Source organism: Anguilla rostrata, chromosome 17 (assembly GCF_018555375.3).
Source record: "Anguilla rostrata isolate EN2019 chromosome 17, ASM1855537v3, whole genome shotgun sequence".
Classification (NCBI taxonomy): Eukaryota; Metazoa; Chordata; class Actinopteri; order Anguilliformes; family Anguillidae; genus Anguilla; species Anguilla rostrata.
The window spans coordinates 22,803,800-22,822,979 of NC_057949.1; the positions used below are offsets into that span (position 1 = coordinate 22,803,800).

The 19,180-nt window shown below is 44.6% G+C and overlaps 1 protein-coding gene across 2 annotated transcripts; it reads right to left on the minus strand.

Moving 5' to 3' along the window:
* Positions 1–874: 874 nt before the first annotated feature.
* LOC135243124 (transmembrane channel-like protein 6) lies at positions 875–19,179 on the minus strand. 2 transcript variants are annotated; one of them, XM_064314690.1, is made up of 21 exons: positions 19,028–19,179; positions 14,904–15,073; positions 13,985–14,109; positions 13,506–13,649; positions 11,917–12,066; positions 10,511–10,619; positions 9,611–9,698; positions 8,903–9,160; positions 8,341–8,531; positions 8,002–8,146; positions 7,702–7,848; positions 6,253–6,428; positions 5,665–5,755; positions 5,199–5,296; positions 4,575–4,670; positions 3,817–3,892; positions 3,562–3,695; positions 3,130–3,306; positions 2,914–2,992; positions 2,331–2,429; positions 875–2,035 (listed from the first exon to the last, which is right to left on the minus strand). In XM_064314690.1, the coding sequence occupies exons 2-21, from the start codon at positions 14,957–14,959 to the stop codon at positions 2,018–2,020; spliced, it is 2,457 nt and encodes an 818-aa protein (XP_064170760.1). In that variant the 5' UTR covers positions 14,960–15,073; positions 19,028–19,179; the 3' UTR covers positions 875–2,017. The 2 variants fall into 2 exon arrangements, with proteins under 2 accessions (XP_064170760.1, XP_064170761.1); XM_064314691.1 differs by having other exon boundaries at positions 14,904–15,068; positions 19,028–19,174.
* Between the last annotated feature and the right edge of the window lies 1 nt (position 19,180).

Below are 19,180 nucleotides of genomic sequence, written 5' to 3' on the forward strand. Positions count from 1 at the left end.
TCTATTGACATACAGCATATTACTCTGAGATCGGAGATAAGAGATTTAACTCATAATTGCTCACCATCATGCTTATGGGTCCATATTTAGCAGCATTTAAATGTGATGAGAAAATTTGACCTTTCCTTTCATCTGTACAGTTCACAAGACAAGTTGATCTCAAGGAAAATCTTGTAGCATATTTTGTCCAAAGATAAATAATTTGCGCAGTGAAAACTGTGAGATCAGTTTCTGCACATTTGAATTATGAGCCTTCATTGACACTGACGTAATTCTGGGATGGGGAAAGGAGACCCATATGAAAGAGAACAACGGTATCATTCATGAACTACAGCACAGACATCAGCAAAGCCATAGCTATAACGTAATTCCGCTCTCGCTCCACCAATGGGCTCTTTCCTTTTTGGACGTGGTGCATATGGAGTCATCTAGTGCTCGTATTCACGGTGCTGTCAGGTTGTCGAATGATATTGCTGCAGAGTTAAAATGATTGTTGTGATGTCATGGGAGTGCGGATGCCCTCGGAGTCTTTCAGGACGGGGGGTCTGGGGGTGTGGGGGAGAAGCAGGAGAGAAGAAGCGTTTGTTTGCTTGTTTTTACAACTTTAATTTGATGGCCCTATCTGCATTTTCTTTTTCTAATTTGTATTTTATCCTATTCTCCCTGTTGTAGTAATAAAATAAAATTTGTTCCATATTCCATCAGCATTACCATATTCTTTCTTTTCATGGTCCTAATGCTGTTTTTGGCCACCTGCTATTATCTACTGATTGGCAACAACAGACTAATATACACATATTCCTCATTTGCTGATTGGCTGAGGCTAAGACGTGTTTTGGCTGTAGACCAATAAATGAGTAACGTTAGAAGCACATGATAGAAAACAATTTACTTTATTTACAAGTCACAGTTTTCCTTCCAATCCATTTGAACACAGATTTTCCCTAAGCTCATCTCATTGCTGCAGCGTCAGTGATGGACAGCATCTTCCCTGAGGCTTGCGCCGCCAACAGGCATTTCAGCTGGTGCTCTATGCAGTCCACAAGCCCAGATGCGCAGTCACCATGCTGGGGGAGCACACTACCTGCGCAGCTGGAGCGGGTCGAACGCAGACGCAAGCAGACCAGAGCAACTGCCAGGAAGACGGTGACGAGCGTGACCTTAGCGTGTTGAGCACCCCCAACAAGCACGGGTCTACACACTTCACTTCTTTAAACAATACAACTGAACGGCATGCGTCAGCTGCAGTGAGGTACATGCAGCTGGAGCTCTAATGCAGTCCTGTAATGCAGTAATCCGCTAGACCACAGAAATGCTTTTCAACTGCAGCAGCTAATCCTTGCTCCACAGCTTCGGATAGCCGTCCAGTTGTAATGCAGTACTGAGGTCTAGGGGTTTAAACCTGAGGTTTAAACTCCAGCTAAACACGTCGCATTTGACCCAGTAAGACAAAGGAATGAGCACGACACAAAGACAGCACATATTCACTAGCTGCTACCAACAGGTACACAAACAGCCAAAGCAGAAAAGGTGAAAATGTCACAATACTCGAAGGTTAAACTGCCAAAGGAAACAGATAATATACACCCTTGTGTCTTTGGCTTTGCAGACCCCTATATCACCTATACAACTTATACATGTAACTCCCCTCTGCACATGCCCGTGTTCCATTCCTCATGTACAGCTCCTTGTTCAGATGGTTTCCAGGGCAACCACCAAGGCCTCTAGTTGGCTAGACCAAATGCTTCTTTAATGTCTGTCTATTAATGCGCCATTGTGCCCATTCAAAATCTTATATCCACCATACTGTCTGACCACTAGAGGGCAGTGCAGGTGCATAAATGACAGAGGCAGGAGTCAGAATCATCATTCTCCTGTGAATGATTGCCAGTTCTTTACTCAGATGGAGATTCTCAACACAGGCCTGTAATTTGGGGCTATATGTAGCAGGTTCATAAGACTCAATGCTGGTGTTTTGTTTTGTTTGTTGTAGCACTGAGATGGATCTGTACTGGAATTAATCCATACAAGAGTCCTGCAATTCAAAGAAGATAAATATGATCAAATATCATCAAATAACCATAATAACTTTGCACAGACCTGTCAGTAGGTAAAAAGGAAGCGTTGTGTGTGTGTGTGTGTGTGTGTGTGTATGCGAGGCGAATTTCACAGACAGAACATAAACATGCATCCAAATATTTCAGCTTTGGCAGAAAACCTGTTTTGAATTCACATAGCTAAGTCAGCATGGGTCTCTGGGGCATTACAGCACAGTACAGTAATACACAAAAGTGTTATCCAATCAAATCCAATCAATTCCATGACATCACCTCTCTGCTCCTCAGCTCCTGTCTTGGAGAGGAGGTAGAGCGTTTCTCCTCATGGGCCATCTGCAATTTACTGATGAGAAACTTCTTGTCCTGCCCCTCCTGTTGACAGGTTTAAGAAAAACACAGGTAAGTAAATCCTACTCTTCTCAACTGCGGCCCGTTGGTCCAAGCTGCACCAATTAAACATAAAACCACAGCTGCTGGGTGGCTCATTCGGTTACGGCACCGTGTTGTAGGGAACCGATGGCATTGCATTGCCCAGGGTATGGGAGAGTTCCGTTGATTATATGGCGATCTAGCGACCCCCGCTGCTCAGTTGGGTCAATCCTCAATCAACAGTGGATTTCGCGCAAGAAGATGGCTACGGATGCAGACAGCCATTCCAAATCAGGGTGGGAATTGGGCAGGCTCAGCCAGAATCTGGTGCCAAATATTTTTTTTTAAAGCATAAGACAACACTTCTAGCCCACAGCACGTTCAACCAGCACAGGTACCACTAAGTGCACCACCAACAGGCAGGTTCCACTTCTAGAGCAGACTGACCGGCTCGCACCGCCACACACATCCCCCCTCCAGAGCTCACATTCTCAATCTGCTCCTGCAGAAGAACGATGATTTTCCTCTGTCCGTCCACGACCTGGGTGTGGAAGTAAGTGACGATTCTGGAAGACAGGAGGAGGTCAGAACAGCAGGGCTGACTAAGCACTTTCTTCACCTCCGCCAGGACGTCCATCCGAGGCGTGTTATTGGTGCAAGTGGGCGGGGTCTGACAGGCCCCTCCTGTAGGGCGGGCACTTACAGGAATATCCCGGCGACGACAAACAGGAAAATGGGGTTCTCCACCAGGTGACTGTGCACCCAACAGAGCCAGGCCAGTTTGGGGTGGGCGTTCACCAGCTCCGCAACCCAGCTCTTCCCAGACATGGCCATGGTGGAAAGCTTCCTGAAGGGCCCGCACTCTGCCGATGGCTCTAACCTGGAACGGAAGGGCGGGGCGGGGCGGGGCAGGGCAGGGAAGGGCGGGGCAGTGCAGGCAAGCAAGCGAAGTGGACAGGTATTAATTCACATACCATTACTGAGGACTTACCAGCCTCAACAGGGTGGTTCCATGAGAAAATGAAACCCTGCATGTACGTGTGTGTGTGTGTGTGTATGCCTGCATTTGTGTGCAGAACGTCCATGTGTCCCATGGCCTACGGTTGCTCGGGTTCCGTGCGTCAGAGGGTCTCACATCCATATGGTGTAGGTGACGCACACGGCGGCCCCCAGGAAAGAAGGAAAGCACAGCAGGGAGATGAAGAACGTGGTCATCTGACTCGCCCTCCATGGCCTCCGAGGGGCTTGGCAGTTCATCATCAAGCTGGTCTGGAGACAGAGTCACAACAAACCTCACTGTGATGAGAGCATCCCCCCCCCACCCGAGTGTCCCTGTCCCAGACCTATCCCACTGTTCCTGAGTGAATGGGGGCAGGCTGGTGGGGGCTACCTTTTTCATGTAGAACAACAGCAGCAACTTGATGATCTGCACAGCAGGGAGCAGCGGACTGAAGAGCACACCCAGCCTGGATGGGACACACACACACACACACACACGTGCACATAAGTAAGCTTAACACTCACTGCCCCCAGTACAACACACAAAGAACTTTAACGGTCATATTCTGATGACCAGAATAGACCGGTAGAAAGGTAGGGGACATTGGTTAACACCACTGAGAGAGGCTACTCTGCACTGTGGTCAGAGAAGGAAGGTGTGGTTAACTTTCGATCCTTCGAGCAAAGGTCTTTTAGTGGTTCTCTGCTCCAGAAGCGCTACAAAGAGCGATCGTGCACTTTCCCTTCACCCACCATTTGCAACAACCACCCGTTAACCATTAGCTCTGCAAAGTCTCAAACGCTTTTGAAAACAGACCTGTTTAAATTTCTTATAATTTGCTGTTGTCTTCTCTTTTTGCTCTTATCTTATCTATTTATCTTATCTATTTGATTTTATTGTCCATTGTTTTCACTGTGAAGCACTTTGTAACTGTTGTTTGTATAAGTGCTTTAGGGAAGCAATAAGAAGATTTATTATTGTTATTATTATTATTATTATTATTATCTTTCTATGCTGCAGTGAGCGAAGTAGTGGGAATGACTACCAGTCTATAAAAAAAGTTTTTGGGGCCTAGTTAACAGTCTACACTGGTACGGGAGGGACAGGCTGTAGTGAACAGATCACACTGGTGACATAGGACTGGTTACCAGGCCAGTGTCTGTCCGTAGACAAGCTCCAGCACATTGCGTGCAATGTCAAAAACCGGCTTCCTCTGCCTCCTTAGCACTCTCTGCGAAAATAACCTGTGGGTAGGAGTTTGAGGAGGGAGGGGGAGAGAGAGAGAGAGAGAGAGAGAGAGAGAGAGATCCAAAAAACAACAAAAAGATAAGAAAATACGAAGCACACATGAGCCAAACCCTGACATTAATTATCAATTCTCCATCTTGTACTAAACACGAGTCATAAATTCTCCTACATCATTAATAAACAAATACATAAATTCCAGTATAACCCCTCAGCTAATCAGGAAATGCAACCACTTTATTGCATCTGTTTGTTAGGTCAGTGTTTTCTTGTGTTCAAAATAAACAGTTCAGCTTGCCCAACCACAAACAGCTCTACTGTGTTGCACTCGTGTGTACTTTAGGCAATAGATAAACACTGACTTTTAGAAAACAACCCTGAATGTTTCAATAGCGCTTGACAAAAAAATGAAACAGGGCCGTGAGCTCTTGACAGCCTAAAATATGTTCTGTTGTCTGCTCACATCCACAGAAAACACACTTTGAATGAATTCTGGGATGCACCCCAGGGAGAGATGAAAAGCTTACTTCCAGAGGAATTCCCCAAACAGAGTGTCCAGTATGGTGAATATGAAGTCCATCAGCAGGAAACGATACAGCTCCTGCCCCACGTAGCTCTCCCAGCACTGCAGACCAACACACACACAGGCACACACGCACACGCACACACGCAAACACTCAGCACTCCTGACCAGTTAGCTCGAAACAGACTTTTCCTTAAGACTACTGTCTGATTTTAAACGCACGCCCGCATCTCACACGCGAACGTAACACCGAGCATCTTTCAGGCTTTTCCAATAAATAAAACTCAGAGTGCAGAACATCGGTACAACCGTGAAACTAGTTCCTGTAAGAGGTTTCAGGCGAACTGAAGGATTGGATATTGAGAATAGTTCAGGAAGGCTTTAGATATGAAATGAACAGGCTCATAAAAGAAGAGGACCCGGTTGGCTTGGAGGGGGGGGGGGGGATTTTGTCGGGTCAGGTCACTTACTGTCAGACCGAGACTCTTCGAGTTAGCCGCGATCTTTCCCAGCCAATGGTAACAGAGCACTCCCAGAACACTCACTTTTAGCAGTAGGTTCCTGTAAAAATAAAAGCACTGGTGGCCACAGACTCCCACAGGCTCCAACCAAGGCTGAGCTGTGCACAAACATCCTATAAACAAACAGAGCCTATCAACTGCTTCCTGCCAAGATATTTTTGGGAATTCCGTATTATTATAAAGAACCTTAACAGCTGAGGTTCCACTTTCCCCCTTCAATAAATATAAAACATACAATGTACAATAAACACTAGAAAAAACAATGAAAATGCACTAGCATTAGGACACTGCAATGACCGTTCAAGTGTAAAAATAAAAAAAGGTGAGGAGGGATTCCTTTACATTTTGGGAAACATATTACCTCGTTGTTTGCGTCCACACTGAAATAAAAAGCTGCTCCTTTCTGGTGTTTTTTATTTTTTATTTTTTTTAAAATTAGTTTTCTTGCCTGAGCAGAGTCATGGCCCAACTGCAAGAAAAGCACACAAAGAGAACTGCAGCCTGACTCCGCTGTTACCGGAGCACAGAGGCACTCACCTGAAGATGGCGACGTAGGTGCGCACGCTGGGGGAGTCGTACTCCTCCATCCAGGCCACAGCGTTGAAGAAGCCAGGCTGCAGAAGGTTGATACTGGACACCAATGCAGGCAAGGCCAGCAGACTGGCCTCGTCATTAGGGGACAGTGGACTTCTTGAGTTCACTGGCCGATGGTACTGGTGGCATTTATATTTATTAATTTAGCAAACTCTTACCCAGGGTCATTTATGATGCAGTGCAAACAAACAAGCGTAGATGAACACCTGCACAAATACAAAAATTGACTAACACAAGAACAGGCGAAAGTAGGCAAGACACCTCCCACACAAAAAAGCACATACAGGCACAGATATTTAAAAAAATACAAAAATATAAGCTAACAAGTTGTTATTGTCATTTCCGCTGATGGCCCACACACACACACACACACACGTGCACACACATGCACAGCCATGCATGCAAAAACACTCACACACACACGCGCGCACACACGCGCACACACACATTAACACACACATGCACACGCATCCTTTCAAAATCACAAGTCAGATATAGAACACGTGGTAGCCTACACAATGACATAGGCATAAATAAACCAATTCCACCGAAAAAGGAAGTGGCCGTCTGTACACAAGCAGCGATCTGCTCTGGGTCTTCAGACATTACCCTGGGCTAAGCAATTTCACCATGCAAACATACAGCGCCACACATTCAAAACAGCCTCTGCATGCGTCTGCATTTCAGTTCCCTGAGACATACTGGCTCCAGGCTGGGTCTGTTGCTGGTCTAAACGATTACACCAGCTTTCATAACTGCACTAAAGTAGCTAATGATAGTTGTCATTACTACAGATGGACACAGACTAATCAAAGAAGAGGAGCGTTTGGTTCAAGTATTTATAACAGAGGCTTAATGAGATTGTAATGTTGCCTATATTAGGCCTGTACTCCATGGCTGTTCAACCCTGGCCCCAGAGGGCCAAGTGCCCGCAAGGCTACTGAACTCCAGTCCTGGACGGCTGCATTCCCCGCAGGGCTACTCAGCTATGGCCCTGGTGAACCACAGTGTATGCACAGCTACTCAACCCGGGTTTCTGAGGACAACATAGCCTGAAGTACAATTCAACGCCAGTACCGGAGATCCTTGGGGTCTGAAATAACCCTGGAGGAGAGTATCTGGCAGCAAACGAATACTCCTGCTAACCTGTAAACTATGCAGTAACCTAATGAGAACTGTAACAAAAATATCAATACAAAACATACAAAACAAATGTGAGTGGCTAAATAGCGTGCTCCATTACATTAGTTACACATCATTACTTGTGAGTGCTTCCTCCTTCAGGACCTCTGCCCTGTCTACCTCCAGGAGATGGGGCATTTCAAAGGGCCACCCCTGCTCAAAATCTCACATCCCAAAGCCCCTGGCAGGTCTCCAAGGGCCCCCCCTCACCTCATCCAGGAAGAAGAAGACCAAGCAGGCACACGCCAGTGTGCTGGTCAAGCACATGGTCCAGGCCAATGCGTGCACTGCCAGCCAAGAAAGTCTCTGTACCTGGCTCTTCTCCACCTGCCTGCAGTTCACCTCTGAGAGCAGCTCCTGAGAGGACGGGAGATGGAGAGCGAGAGCAAGAGAGAGAGAGAGAGGACAAGAGAGTGAGAGAGACTTTTCACATCCTTTAATAAACCATGTCACCTACAAGAACTCGCACGCAAATCCACACAAAAACGCATGCAAGTAAAATCAATTTACCTTCAGCTGCGTACAGAGATTCTCTGCCTGCAGCTTCACAGAGGACTTCTTGATGACCTTGAAGTCCCAGGAGAAGAAGACCTTCGTAGTCAGGTTGCTTCGGGACTTCTTTATGTGGAAACTCTGCCCAAAAGACTTGGACATACTGAGGAAACAAGACACACAGGTAAGCAAACATGATCGCCTTCCATACATCAACCCAACTGCTCATCACCACTGACCCAGAGTGAAATCACCTTCCCCACATCACCCCAAACTGCAAGCAAACACTGACCCAGTCAGAGCATGGGAAGAATGGGCATAAACAGTGTATTTTGTGGAGTTGGTTGTACAGCACACCTGTAGACGAGGATGATGCAGGTGACAAAGAAGGCCGCCCCGGTGGTGAAAAAGTAGGCCGCTGGTATGTTGTAGGACATGTTGTATGTTGTAGCCCCGGCGCTGGGGCGGTTCTGCAACGGCTGGCAGGTTTCGTTCAGCGAGGAGTTTGTGTAGTAGCCATAAAACATCACGGTGTCCGTGAAGTAGCCCTGTGGAAGATGCCCGGGGGTTACCCTGGTAGATGCCCCTATCACACGGCAACTCAGATTAAAGACACCATTCGTTTTACACTGCTGGGCAATTATCCAAAGCAATTCAGGTACGAGCAAGTACTGTGGTCAAAGGTACAATGACAATGTGCCGGCTGGGAACCAGACCAACCACCCCCTGGTTAAGACCACTTTTAATCTCGGGTGCACATTTGATGATGGGGTTTCCGATCTCCCTCTGGTTAAAAAGGGCCATCCAGCCTGGCAACATGCCCAGGAAACAGTGACTCTGTAAGACCATATTTGGCCTTGCGTGTGACGGGTGTGGTCGGAGGTGTGCGGAGAGATGAGAGGGATGCCGATCTCCTTACTCCGCCCGTGAGCAGCTCCAGGCCCGTAAAGTTGATGTCAGCGGCACTGGGGCGTGGAGGGTTCACAGCCTGGGGGATGACCAGGAATAACCCGTTGACAAAGAAGTGGAAGACGTTGAAGAGCAGGAGGGTCTTGAGGAAGAGGAAGTAGGACAGCACGCCTGTACCGAAGCGCCCCCCAATCGTCTTTACCGCCACCTGCCACAGCTGCAGGGACTGCAGGAAGGACAGCCAGCTGCACCAGCCATGCTGCAATGTCTGAAGAATCAAACACACACACACACACACACACACACACACACACACACACACACACACACACACACACACACATTCACATGTGCACATACATGCACACGTGCACACATGCAGAAACACAGGCACGCAGACGCACACACACATGCATACACAGATGTACTTAAGTCAGTGACTAATCGTGTTTTCGGCGGATATTCAAGACACAGTAAACTGTAATAACAACTTTTTGTCCCTTTCAAAATCAAAACAGCATATGGCACGTGGCTCTCCATTTGTGCTTTCCTCTATGAAACAGTGGAAACTGCAAGATCACTACCTGAAGCGTGATGTTTAGATTGGTGGGCATCACAGCTAGTGGGGCGAGCTTTCACACCTACTGTTGCTATGCAGACCAGCGAGAGCACCAGAGCGCTGATGTAAATGGACAGGTGCATGCTGGGTAACACTCACAATAATCACGTAATATTTCACACGGCTGAAGAAGGAGATGCCTGTGCTGGAGCGTGGACGTTTTTCCTTGAAACCGCATGCCAGCTTTCTGGAAATAGGTTACCACAGATAGCAGACAAAGTTGAGAGAATTTCACAATCGCTTCTTTGAATAACCCGGGGCCCCATTTTGCAAGACTGACTCACCCCTTACAAGGAAGAGACTGAAGTAACCCCGCATACATAGACCCACAGGGCGTCTCGCATGGCTGCAGTTCCCGGAGACGGGCTATTTTGCCTATGCATGCAGGGCAACGAACCATAACGTAACACAACAGTTGAATCTAGCACTTCTTGCTATAAAATTTTTGATTTTAAGAGCATTATCCATTGTTGAGTAGTACTTTTGCGCATATTTAAAAAAGGATAATAAGAAGCACTTTGTTTTATAAAATAATGTGGATATGATGACCTGCAAAATAAATTAAGAAATGAAATAAATGACATTTAGCAGGTGCTCTTATCCAGCACAACTTACAGTGATTAAATTTCTACATACAATCCATTGATTCAAAAGGATATTTAGAGAAGAAAATCAGGTAAAGTACTTTGATTAAGAGTACAGCAAACACGCCTCAGGACAGATTCAAACCTACACGCTAAAATAAATGCAACTAATGAAAGCAGTGTAATGTTATTGAGCTTATTAGTGCCTTCCAGTAGCCCCATCATTTAAAAAATGAGAGCAGCAAGCAGTCAGGAGGGTTCGAAGCATGGATATCTCAGTTAAGCACACGGTTTGCTTTATGTATGGCAAGCCAAACAAAGGTGGGGGTAAAGATTCTGATAAGTGAGGTTCCCCAGGGAGGGGCCTGAAAGGGAGGGAGGGCGGGGCCTGAAAGGGAGGGAGGGCGGGGCTTACCTGAGTTCACTCTTCTCTGTCATGTTGATGGGCATGGCCCTGAGCATGCGTATGCGGTCGCCCGCGGAGAGGGCCTGCAGGTTCTTCACCAGCTGCTCTCTCGTGTTCTCTTAAAACACACACACACGCACGCGCACGCACACGCACACGCACACGCACACGCACACGCACACGCACACGCACACGCACACGCACACGCACACGCACACACACACACACACACACACACACACACACACACACACACACACACACACACACACACACACACACACACACACACACACACACACATCCCCAAGGAAATAAGTTCAAACAATTCAAATATTTAAAAAGTTTTAAACGTACTTTTCTTGTGCTTGCTTTTGCTCTAGCAAACCCAGTGAATGCAGCTGTGAACTTTGCTCTGAACAAGGGCACCTGCTAAATGAATGCAATGCATACACAGGTTAAAAAAATAAGTAAATAAACAAGTCATTTTGATGTGATGTTTGGCACGTCGACCTTTTTTGCATGCATTTTCCCTTTGGTACACATACGCATGTTAGTGAGATGACCTGCGACCGTATATGCATGAAAACAGTTTGGTTTACCCTCTTCCCCATTAGAGGAACTAGGGCTGCCATGTCCCCATGTATTTCAGCCCATGTATTTAAAATAGAAAAGGAAGTGTAGTGTAGTGGCAAAGTAATTGGGCCAGTAACTAACAATAATAATAATAATAATACATTTAATTTGATTGGAACCATTCTAGACACTCAAGGTCACCTCACCTTACATTTAAAAAAGTTAAAACACGGGAACAAAAAAGACAAAATAGTCACTATAAAGCAACAAGGTAGGAGCATAGACAAAATCACAATAACAATAACAAAGAGAGAGGTTACAGTGGGCAAATAAGGGGGAGTCAGTGGAAAATACCAGTGGAAATTGATCTTATGGTGCCACACAATTTGGCCAAGGAAGCAGAGATAGATCAGGGGTGTCCAATCTTATCCAAAAAGAGCCCAAATGGGTGCAGGCTTTTGTTTTAGTCCAGTACAAAGACATCCAATTAAACTTATTAACTAATCATGGTCTCCAATTCGAGACCTTGATAAGTAGAATTAGGTGTCATAATGCTGAGCTAAAACAAAAACCTGCACCAACACTGGCACTTTTCGAATAAGTCTGGAGACCCCTCAAGCAGATATTTAATAGGAGAAAATGATAATGTAACTAAGGTTCAAGGCCCAGGTATGGTGCAACAGCTTTAAATGAGGTATGTGAGCCAGACTGCAGCTCTGTCCCTGCAGTAAATTACCCAGCTCTGTGAAATGGACAGCATTTTGAAAATGAAAGCTGTGCAGAAAAGGATTTTTTTTTTCCATTTCCAATATTTGTCATCAGTCCAGCGGGAGGCTCACCTTCATCCTCTGAGGTCACCTCCATGCGGTATCCACGGATACTGGGCCGGGCGGAGCGGGAGAAGTCCCGGATGGAGGGCTGGCTCTGGCGGCGGAGACGGCGCACGGAGCGATTGTAGCACTGGGAGATGACGGCGTTCTGAGACCGTCCTGGGACAGGGGGCAGGGGGCAGATTCACGCATTACCCCGGAGACGGGGACCACGGACACTGGACATGGACTTCCCCTTGCCCATCTTCTGAATTCCAAAATCTTACATGTTCAATTTGCGCCAGAATCTGGGAATATTCAGGAAATTACAATGCCGTGAAATAATATTTGCCCTAATTTCCTCTATTATTGCATATTTGACGCACTGAACGGTTTCAGATCTTTAGACAGGGTATAATATTAGACAAAGGGAACCTGACTAAACACAAAACACATTTTTAATATTATCATTTTATTTATTTAATTAAAAAGTTATCAAACACCCAGATCACCCATGTGAAAAAGTGGCCAATTATTTAAGGGGGAAAGTACTTTTTCACATGGGTGATACAAGTGTTTGTTAACTTTTTAAATTAAATAAATAAAATAATCATTTTTAAAATGTGTTTTGTGTTTACTCGGGTTCCTTTTGCCTAATATGACATTTTGTTTAAAGATTTGAAACTATTCAGTGTAACAAGTATGCAGTAATAAGAGAAAATCAGGAATCAGGGGCAAATACTTTTTCACAGCACTGTAAACTTCAAAACCTGACCAATGTTGGTTTAAAATGCACCCCAGTGCACTTAACATCTGCTAGCCTTACTCAGCCCAATTAATCGAGGCTTTACAAATTTACAGTGAAAATGGCACGGAAAGGACCGGCTCAGGGTGTTTTTAAGAGTCTCTTCCTGACACTGTCTTCACAAAACCCTTCTACAATTTGTGCATCTAAATTTACTGTCACTGGATGAAACGCACGGCTTCTGTGCTGTTATTATTCTAACAGAGGCCCAGTGAGAACACAAGGTCTGCAAACAGGAACTGCATGACCAAGACCACTCACACCATGCTGTTCATTAATGATAACACAATATGACACCACAAGATAGTGACCATGATGTTTGTAGACAAAAAAACTGGGGCGACATAGCTCAGGAGGTAAGAGCGATTATCTGGCAGTCTGGCATTAGTTTATTTCTAAGCCTATGTACCAGAGTGCAGTCAAAAATAGTGTCACTCTCCCAGTACTTTTGCAATTAACTGTACATCTGCAATGAAGACGGGCTACACTTTTTCCAAGGCTGGGATCTGAGAACAGGCTGAACTGACAGGCCAGAGGAAGAGAGCAGGACTCGGACTGGAGCACAGAGCGGGAAACGCGCACGGGTAACCCTACCACCACGAAACACAGTCGTTTACGGACAACTACACGTCGCTGACTCATTCACACACTGTTCAAGTGCAGAGCCTTCTAGAAAGACTTTCAATCTAGGATCAATCTACCTGGTGCTACTACAGCAGAGTTGCAGTATGGCAAGATGAACACACGATTGCTGCCAATACGTCAGCTCACGATCATTTGTAAGCGGCTATAAATATGGTCATAATGGCCTCACCAATAGTTCGGCTGGGCATGGAGCACAGAACCCGCTGTGTGGCTGCGGACCATCGTGCCCTGACCAAGGGGTTCCCCTGCTTGGCTCCTAGACGACCACGCCCTCGCCCCACCAAGGCCGAGCTCGACAGGAAGGCCTGGTCATCTGTGTAGAGATATCTGAATCAATCGCCTTTAAAGACCACAGGAATTGAGTAGTTACACTGGCCAACCAAACAATCGGTCCCATCGCTGCTATACCAAATGAGATCAGGTAATCCAGCAGGGCGAATGGCGATTGGCCTAAAGACTGACACCCAGAGGGGTGGAAGAGAAACAGCACGGGGTCCAAAATGACCAGCCGCCAGCGGAGGAGAGATGAAGGAGGGGGCCGGAAGGATTCCAGACATGCCGAAGCGGCCCTGTCCCACGCATCATCTCCCCCCACCAGAGCGCCAGCGGGTCACGAGGAAAACAGGAAGCGGAGAGGCGTGGGAGTACCGCCATCCTGCTCCTCCGTCAGGTCCTGCATCTCCACGGCCTCTCTGCGCTCCTCCGAGCTCGGGCTGGCCTCCTCGATCAGCGGGCTAAAGGAGCGGTGGACCACGCGCTCGTCCACAGGGCTCCTGGGGGAAGAGGACGGACATTCACTGACCGTTTGGACACAAGCACTGGGTCTGTCCCAAAATAATCATTTAAAAAAAGCAGCCAAAAGTGATTATGATGACAGAGAGCAAGGGGACGACAGACCTCCTGTAGAGGAGGAAGAGGTGGACTTCCAACATCTTGAAAAATGTTGAAAGCAGAGTTCCACTCAGGACTGCAGCTCAGAAAGGCATTAGAGACTACAATGGGTATCTTCAACAATGCCCCAAACAGGAAGTCCTGACTAAATTTCAAAAGTCTCAACTACTTCCCCCACCCACACACTCACAGATCGCGAGAGATTTCTGGCAGGTGTTAGCATGTCAGACTACGCCTTACTGACTGTCACACAGCAAATGAGGTGAAGCAGTTAAGGTAGAATGTATTCTAAGGAAGAAAAATCATCCATCATTTACACTGAGATTCAATTCTCCCTTAAGCCTCAGTGAAAGATCTCCGTTCTCATCAAGATCGCACTCCTGCATTTCCTGTCTTAAATTTCTCTGCTTGTGCCTGTACTGCCTTCAACACACCGCCCTTATGTCTAACTGTGACATCACTAACGATCGCAGAAAGTAGTGTCAGGAATTAGACACAAAGAAAATTAGTCCCCCTGTGCCAACATTTTTTTTCCATTTGCCATTCCTCAGAGGACACAAGAAAACAACAAAATCTCACATAAAAAACTATTCAAGTCAAAGACGTTCAATAATGTGCAGACAAACAAAAGGCCATGTGACAGAATGAGCTTGGTCATCACTGAGAGAGAACTCACTCCAGCCCCGCCTCCATGTGGTGTGGGTCCTGACTGAAGCCAAAGTTGCTAGCCATCCTTCTTGGCCAGTCTGTTCGTCTTCACCTGTCAATCAAAGGCGTCAGCAGAAGGGTCAGCAGCAAGGACTCTTCCCACCCAACCCAGGTCTCCGCCCCGTCGTGGCTCCTGTTCTGAGGGAGAAGGAGGGGGAGAAAGAGAGAGAGGGGAACAGCGAAAGTAACAGAAAGATTTTTGGTCAGTGACGGGGTCTGGCGGGTAACGGGAGGCCTCAGCGTGTCCCGGCGCGCCTCCACATACCAGCGCACACATTCCGAATTCCTGCAGTGAACACCGCACTGCGCGCCTCCGGCTGGCCCGGCGTTTGCATTTGTAACCCTAACGCGTGTGTGCGTGCGTGTGTGCTAAATTGAGTTCTAGACCACTATATCTTGCGAACATCATAAGAGAGTGGTTCTAGTTTTCAAAATGGCAATCCACCAGTTGCTCCTAATCTGCCACTAAAAATCGGCCATGTCACCTGTTCTAACCCACTGTAGTCAGCTGTCCTTACCACCGTGAGAATCTCTATCTCTTTAGCCCTCCACAGCTATACAGAAGACTAAAATTACACATACGCAGGACTTGTGATTTCCTTCCTCTTCTAAAATAAATAGCTCAGAACCCATAGAGAACCTGGTGTTGACGACCAGCCAGGAAAACCACAGAAAACTTACCCGGCACAACCCGCAGTGCGGACCACATGCACAGTAAACAGGGACCAGCATCACTCCGGCTCTGAAGAGGCACGCTCTGCAGGCATTCCTCACTATTCTGCACTCAGGTGAACGATTAAAGCGCGTGAATAAATACCGGACGACATCGAGGCTCTGCGGGGGACAGTTTTTAAAAAAAATAAAACATCCCTGCTGCAGTAGAGCTCTGCGGAGTGGCTTGTGTGAAAGCACCTTGCTGCAGAGAAAAGGTGATCTGCATTTTATAGGATGTCTCAAAATCACTGGTTGAAGAAGGGGTAAACGTCCCTATTAAGCCCACGTACCATACAAGCCCACTTGCAACTTCTGAGTCAAATAAAAAAAAAACTACGTCATCATTTTTTGCTGTGTGATGTTTTTTCAAATGAAGCTGCTTGTTACAGAAATGACACTTTTTATTGTAAGTCAATCACATTTGTCGATGTTATCGAAGCACATGTGTGGCATGTGCCTGCTGATCCCAGAAGAAGTTGCAAAAAAACTTAGAGGTGATTTTGGTACCCTCAGAAAATAACATTTTTTGTATATTTCTACTCCTGTTTTTGGTAAGTACTCATTTGTTATCAAAATTTAAGTGATTAGTGTTTTGAATGAGACGTATGTTAGAATATTACCTGAATTAGAAATATTGTTTCTTTGGAAATCAAAATATGAGTTTTAGCACACTAGGAAACAGACCACATGCTGCACTAATGCAATAGCTACATAGTATGGTTCATTGCAATGACATAAAGCATGATAAGCATGTATCGTTTATATTTTTGTATGCAGTTTATATTATTATACTGTTAAATAGACAATAAATGTGTATGTTTGTCTTTATTTATTTTTTAATGAACATTTTTACCTGGTGGGCTTAAAGGGGACTCTGTCAAAAAAATCACACTGTCTGGGGTAGATGTAAATGAGTATAGCTAATTACTTCTCTGCATGATCAATTTATACTTTTCATATTATGTTAGTGCACCATATATAGACTTATTTCATATAGTTGTTTTTTTAATGTCATGTGAGTAGAATAAAATATTCTGTCTTTTAACCATAAATTCACTGATGTTCCCTTTAAGCCCACCTGTTCCCATTAAGCCCACTTTACTGTGTTTCAATGGGGATTTTCTCCCTTTTCACCTTTGAACCATTTTCCTCCCTAATTTTGACCTCACCTGATGAACCAGCTGCATAATTCAGATAATTAATACCCATATTTAAATATCAGTGATATTGCATAGGTCAATTCATTCTGGATAGGCCTGTGTTCTATCTTAACATTAGCAATCATTTTTTAATCTTTACTTTTCAGATGAGTTTTAGTTTAAGATGACTAAAACACGAAAGAACTACAGTTCATGTCCACGCATGATAGAAGCGCAAGTTCATCCTCTGCAAAGCAGGGCTGTAGGGACCTGGACCATTCTATTTGCGCAATCATGAGGTCATTGAAAATCTGTACAAAAACAAGATGAAAGCCATGAAAGACTTGTTAGAGATAGACAACCACAATGTGGACAAAAGATTGAAACAAACAAATAAAGCTTAGACCACCCTATAACCTATGTTATGTTACACTACTAAGATGGAGCATGGAGCAAATGATAGCCTTACTAAAACGATACAATCACCTCAAAGAGCATAGGCCTACGTTTAGTCTAGGAGAAAGTAGAAATTGCAGAAACGTTGACATCTTTCTTGTTTATTTTGTTTAAGTTATAGGCTAATGATACATGAGCTTCAAGATGTTATGACTGATGTCTCCTCATAATGAACTGTGTTTTAATGTTACTCCACAATGAACTGAATGGTTCTAAAATGTTGTTTTACAATGTTTTAAAACTAATATCCTAAATGTGATTAACATTTGAAAATAAATTAAAGTTATTGTTTAATTGCAAATCCTGAAATTGACTCATTTACTATCCTTAGAACATTAGTATTGAACCTGAAATTGTTTTTCGTTCAGTTCGTCGGTCTTCAGAAATCTTCATAAAAACACCTGCACTTTCAACCAGCTGGCTGGACCAGAAATTTTGGCCAATTTCAAATGCCAACAGCACACCATAGGATAGAGATACAGACAAAATGACAACACATATTGAAAGATGAAGTATTGAAGAGCAATTTCCACTATAGTTTTGATTTTGTTTTTTGGCTGCATTCCAAAGAAGACATGTTGTAATTTTAGCTTTTTCTGTGTTGACAACACAGCAAAAAGGCTGGTCATGCCTATTTCAAATGCCATTTACAGGCAATAGGATAGGAGTGGAGACAAAATGAAAATAGCTATTGAGAGCTAAGAGATTACAGATTTGAACAGAACAGCTCTGTATTGTTAAGATTTTTTAAATATATATTTATTTATCAACAAATCATGAAGTGGGCTTATTTGGAACACCCATGGGCTTAAAGGGTATGTTAGGTACCCATTAAGCCCATGCCAGATTTTTGACATATTTTGACAAATTAAACAATAAAAACATTAGAAATTGGTATAAATGAATTATTGACACTTCAAATGAGAGATTAGACTTTCATTTTAACTAAAATGTTCTCACTTAAATTGGGGCAGTATACATAAAAAATGTCTGAAAAGCGGATTTGGTGGGCTTAATAGGGACGTTTACCCTAATTTGTTTCTTTCTACAGTCCTGTATTCACAGAACAGTTCAGAAGTGGGAATATTTTTTTGTACCAAATATAAACTATAAGTGCATAGTGGCCTGAAATACAATAAACAGCCAACTACTCCAATAACATGACTTGCCACTGTAAAAACTAATGAGAAAAAAACAAGAGAATCTTGTGGGGGTTGTCGGGGAGGGAAACTTTTTTTGAGACAGAATATTTAGCGATTCCAGCTACTTGTCAATAGCAACCAGAAACATCAAACCTTTTTCTCCCTCCCACAGAGCTGTCTGTGGGAGGCAATGCCAGATAGGTCTTTTAAAGTTCACAGATAATTCATTTACATAAATCGTTTACATATTATTTCCTGAACATTCCTTTTTAAAAACGGCGGATTTCTAGCTGCAAAAAGGTCTTCGTTTAGCGGAGTTCTTAAGGAATTAAAGCAATGTTCGATTATGTGAATATTCATAAATTCACGAAGGCGCGTTTTTAAAAGTCACTAGCTAAATGCGTATTTTACAGCCATTTAATGAAAATTAGAAGACTAAAATAATACGAGCTATACCAAAAAGATAACTGTGGAATTCAACTAAGTTATGCAGTGGTATGGCTCCAGAGCTCTATGCGCGTTCACTGGTTCTCACTATGTAGCTCCGGTATCCAAAAGTAACTTTTGGTAGTGGGACAGCAATAATTACACAAATTCCGGTTTAAATTACACAGATGTATCGGTGTTAATATATTACTCACCCATATGAATCGTAACCGAGAACGGCTCCGCAACCTGCTATCAATTCGTGTAGTCTTAATCAACGGGGATGTTTGTAAAGACAGTCATGTGCTAGCCGGAATACGCACGAACCATCGTCTCACGGAGGGGAGGGGGTGAGTCGGTTGAAAAAG

Excerpts from the sequence above, each read along its gene's own strand:
- LOC135243124 (XM_064314690.1), bottom strand. The coding sequence starts at position 14,959 with ATGGCTAGCAACTTTGGCTTCAGTCAGGACCCACACCACATGGAGGCG. Across the intron at positions 5,756-6,252 it reads ACCTACGTCGCCATCTTCAG|GAACCTACTGCTAAAAGTGA; the intron begins GTGAGTGCCTCT and ends TTATTTTTACAG. Across the intron at positions 3,307-3,561 it reads GTCACCTACACCATATGGAT|GTTAGAGCCATCGGCAGAGT; the intron begins GTGAGACCCTCT and ends CTTCCGTTCCAG.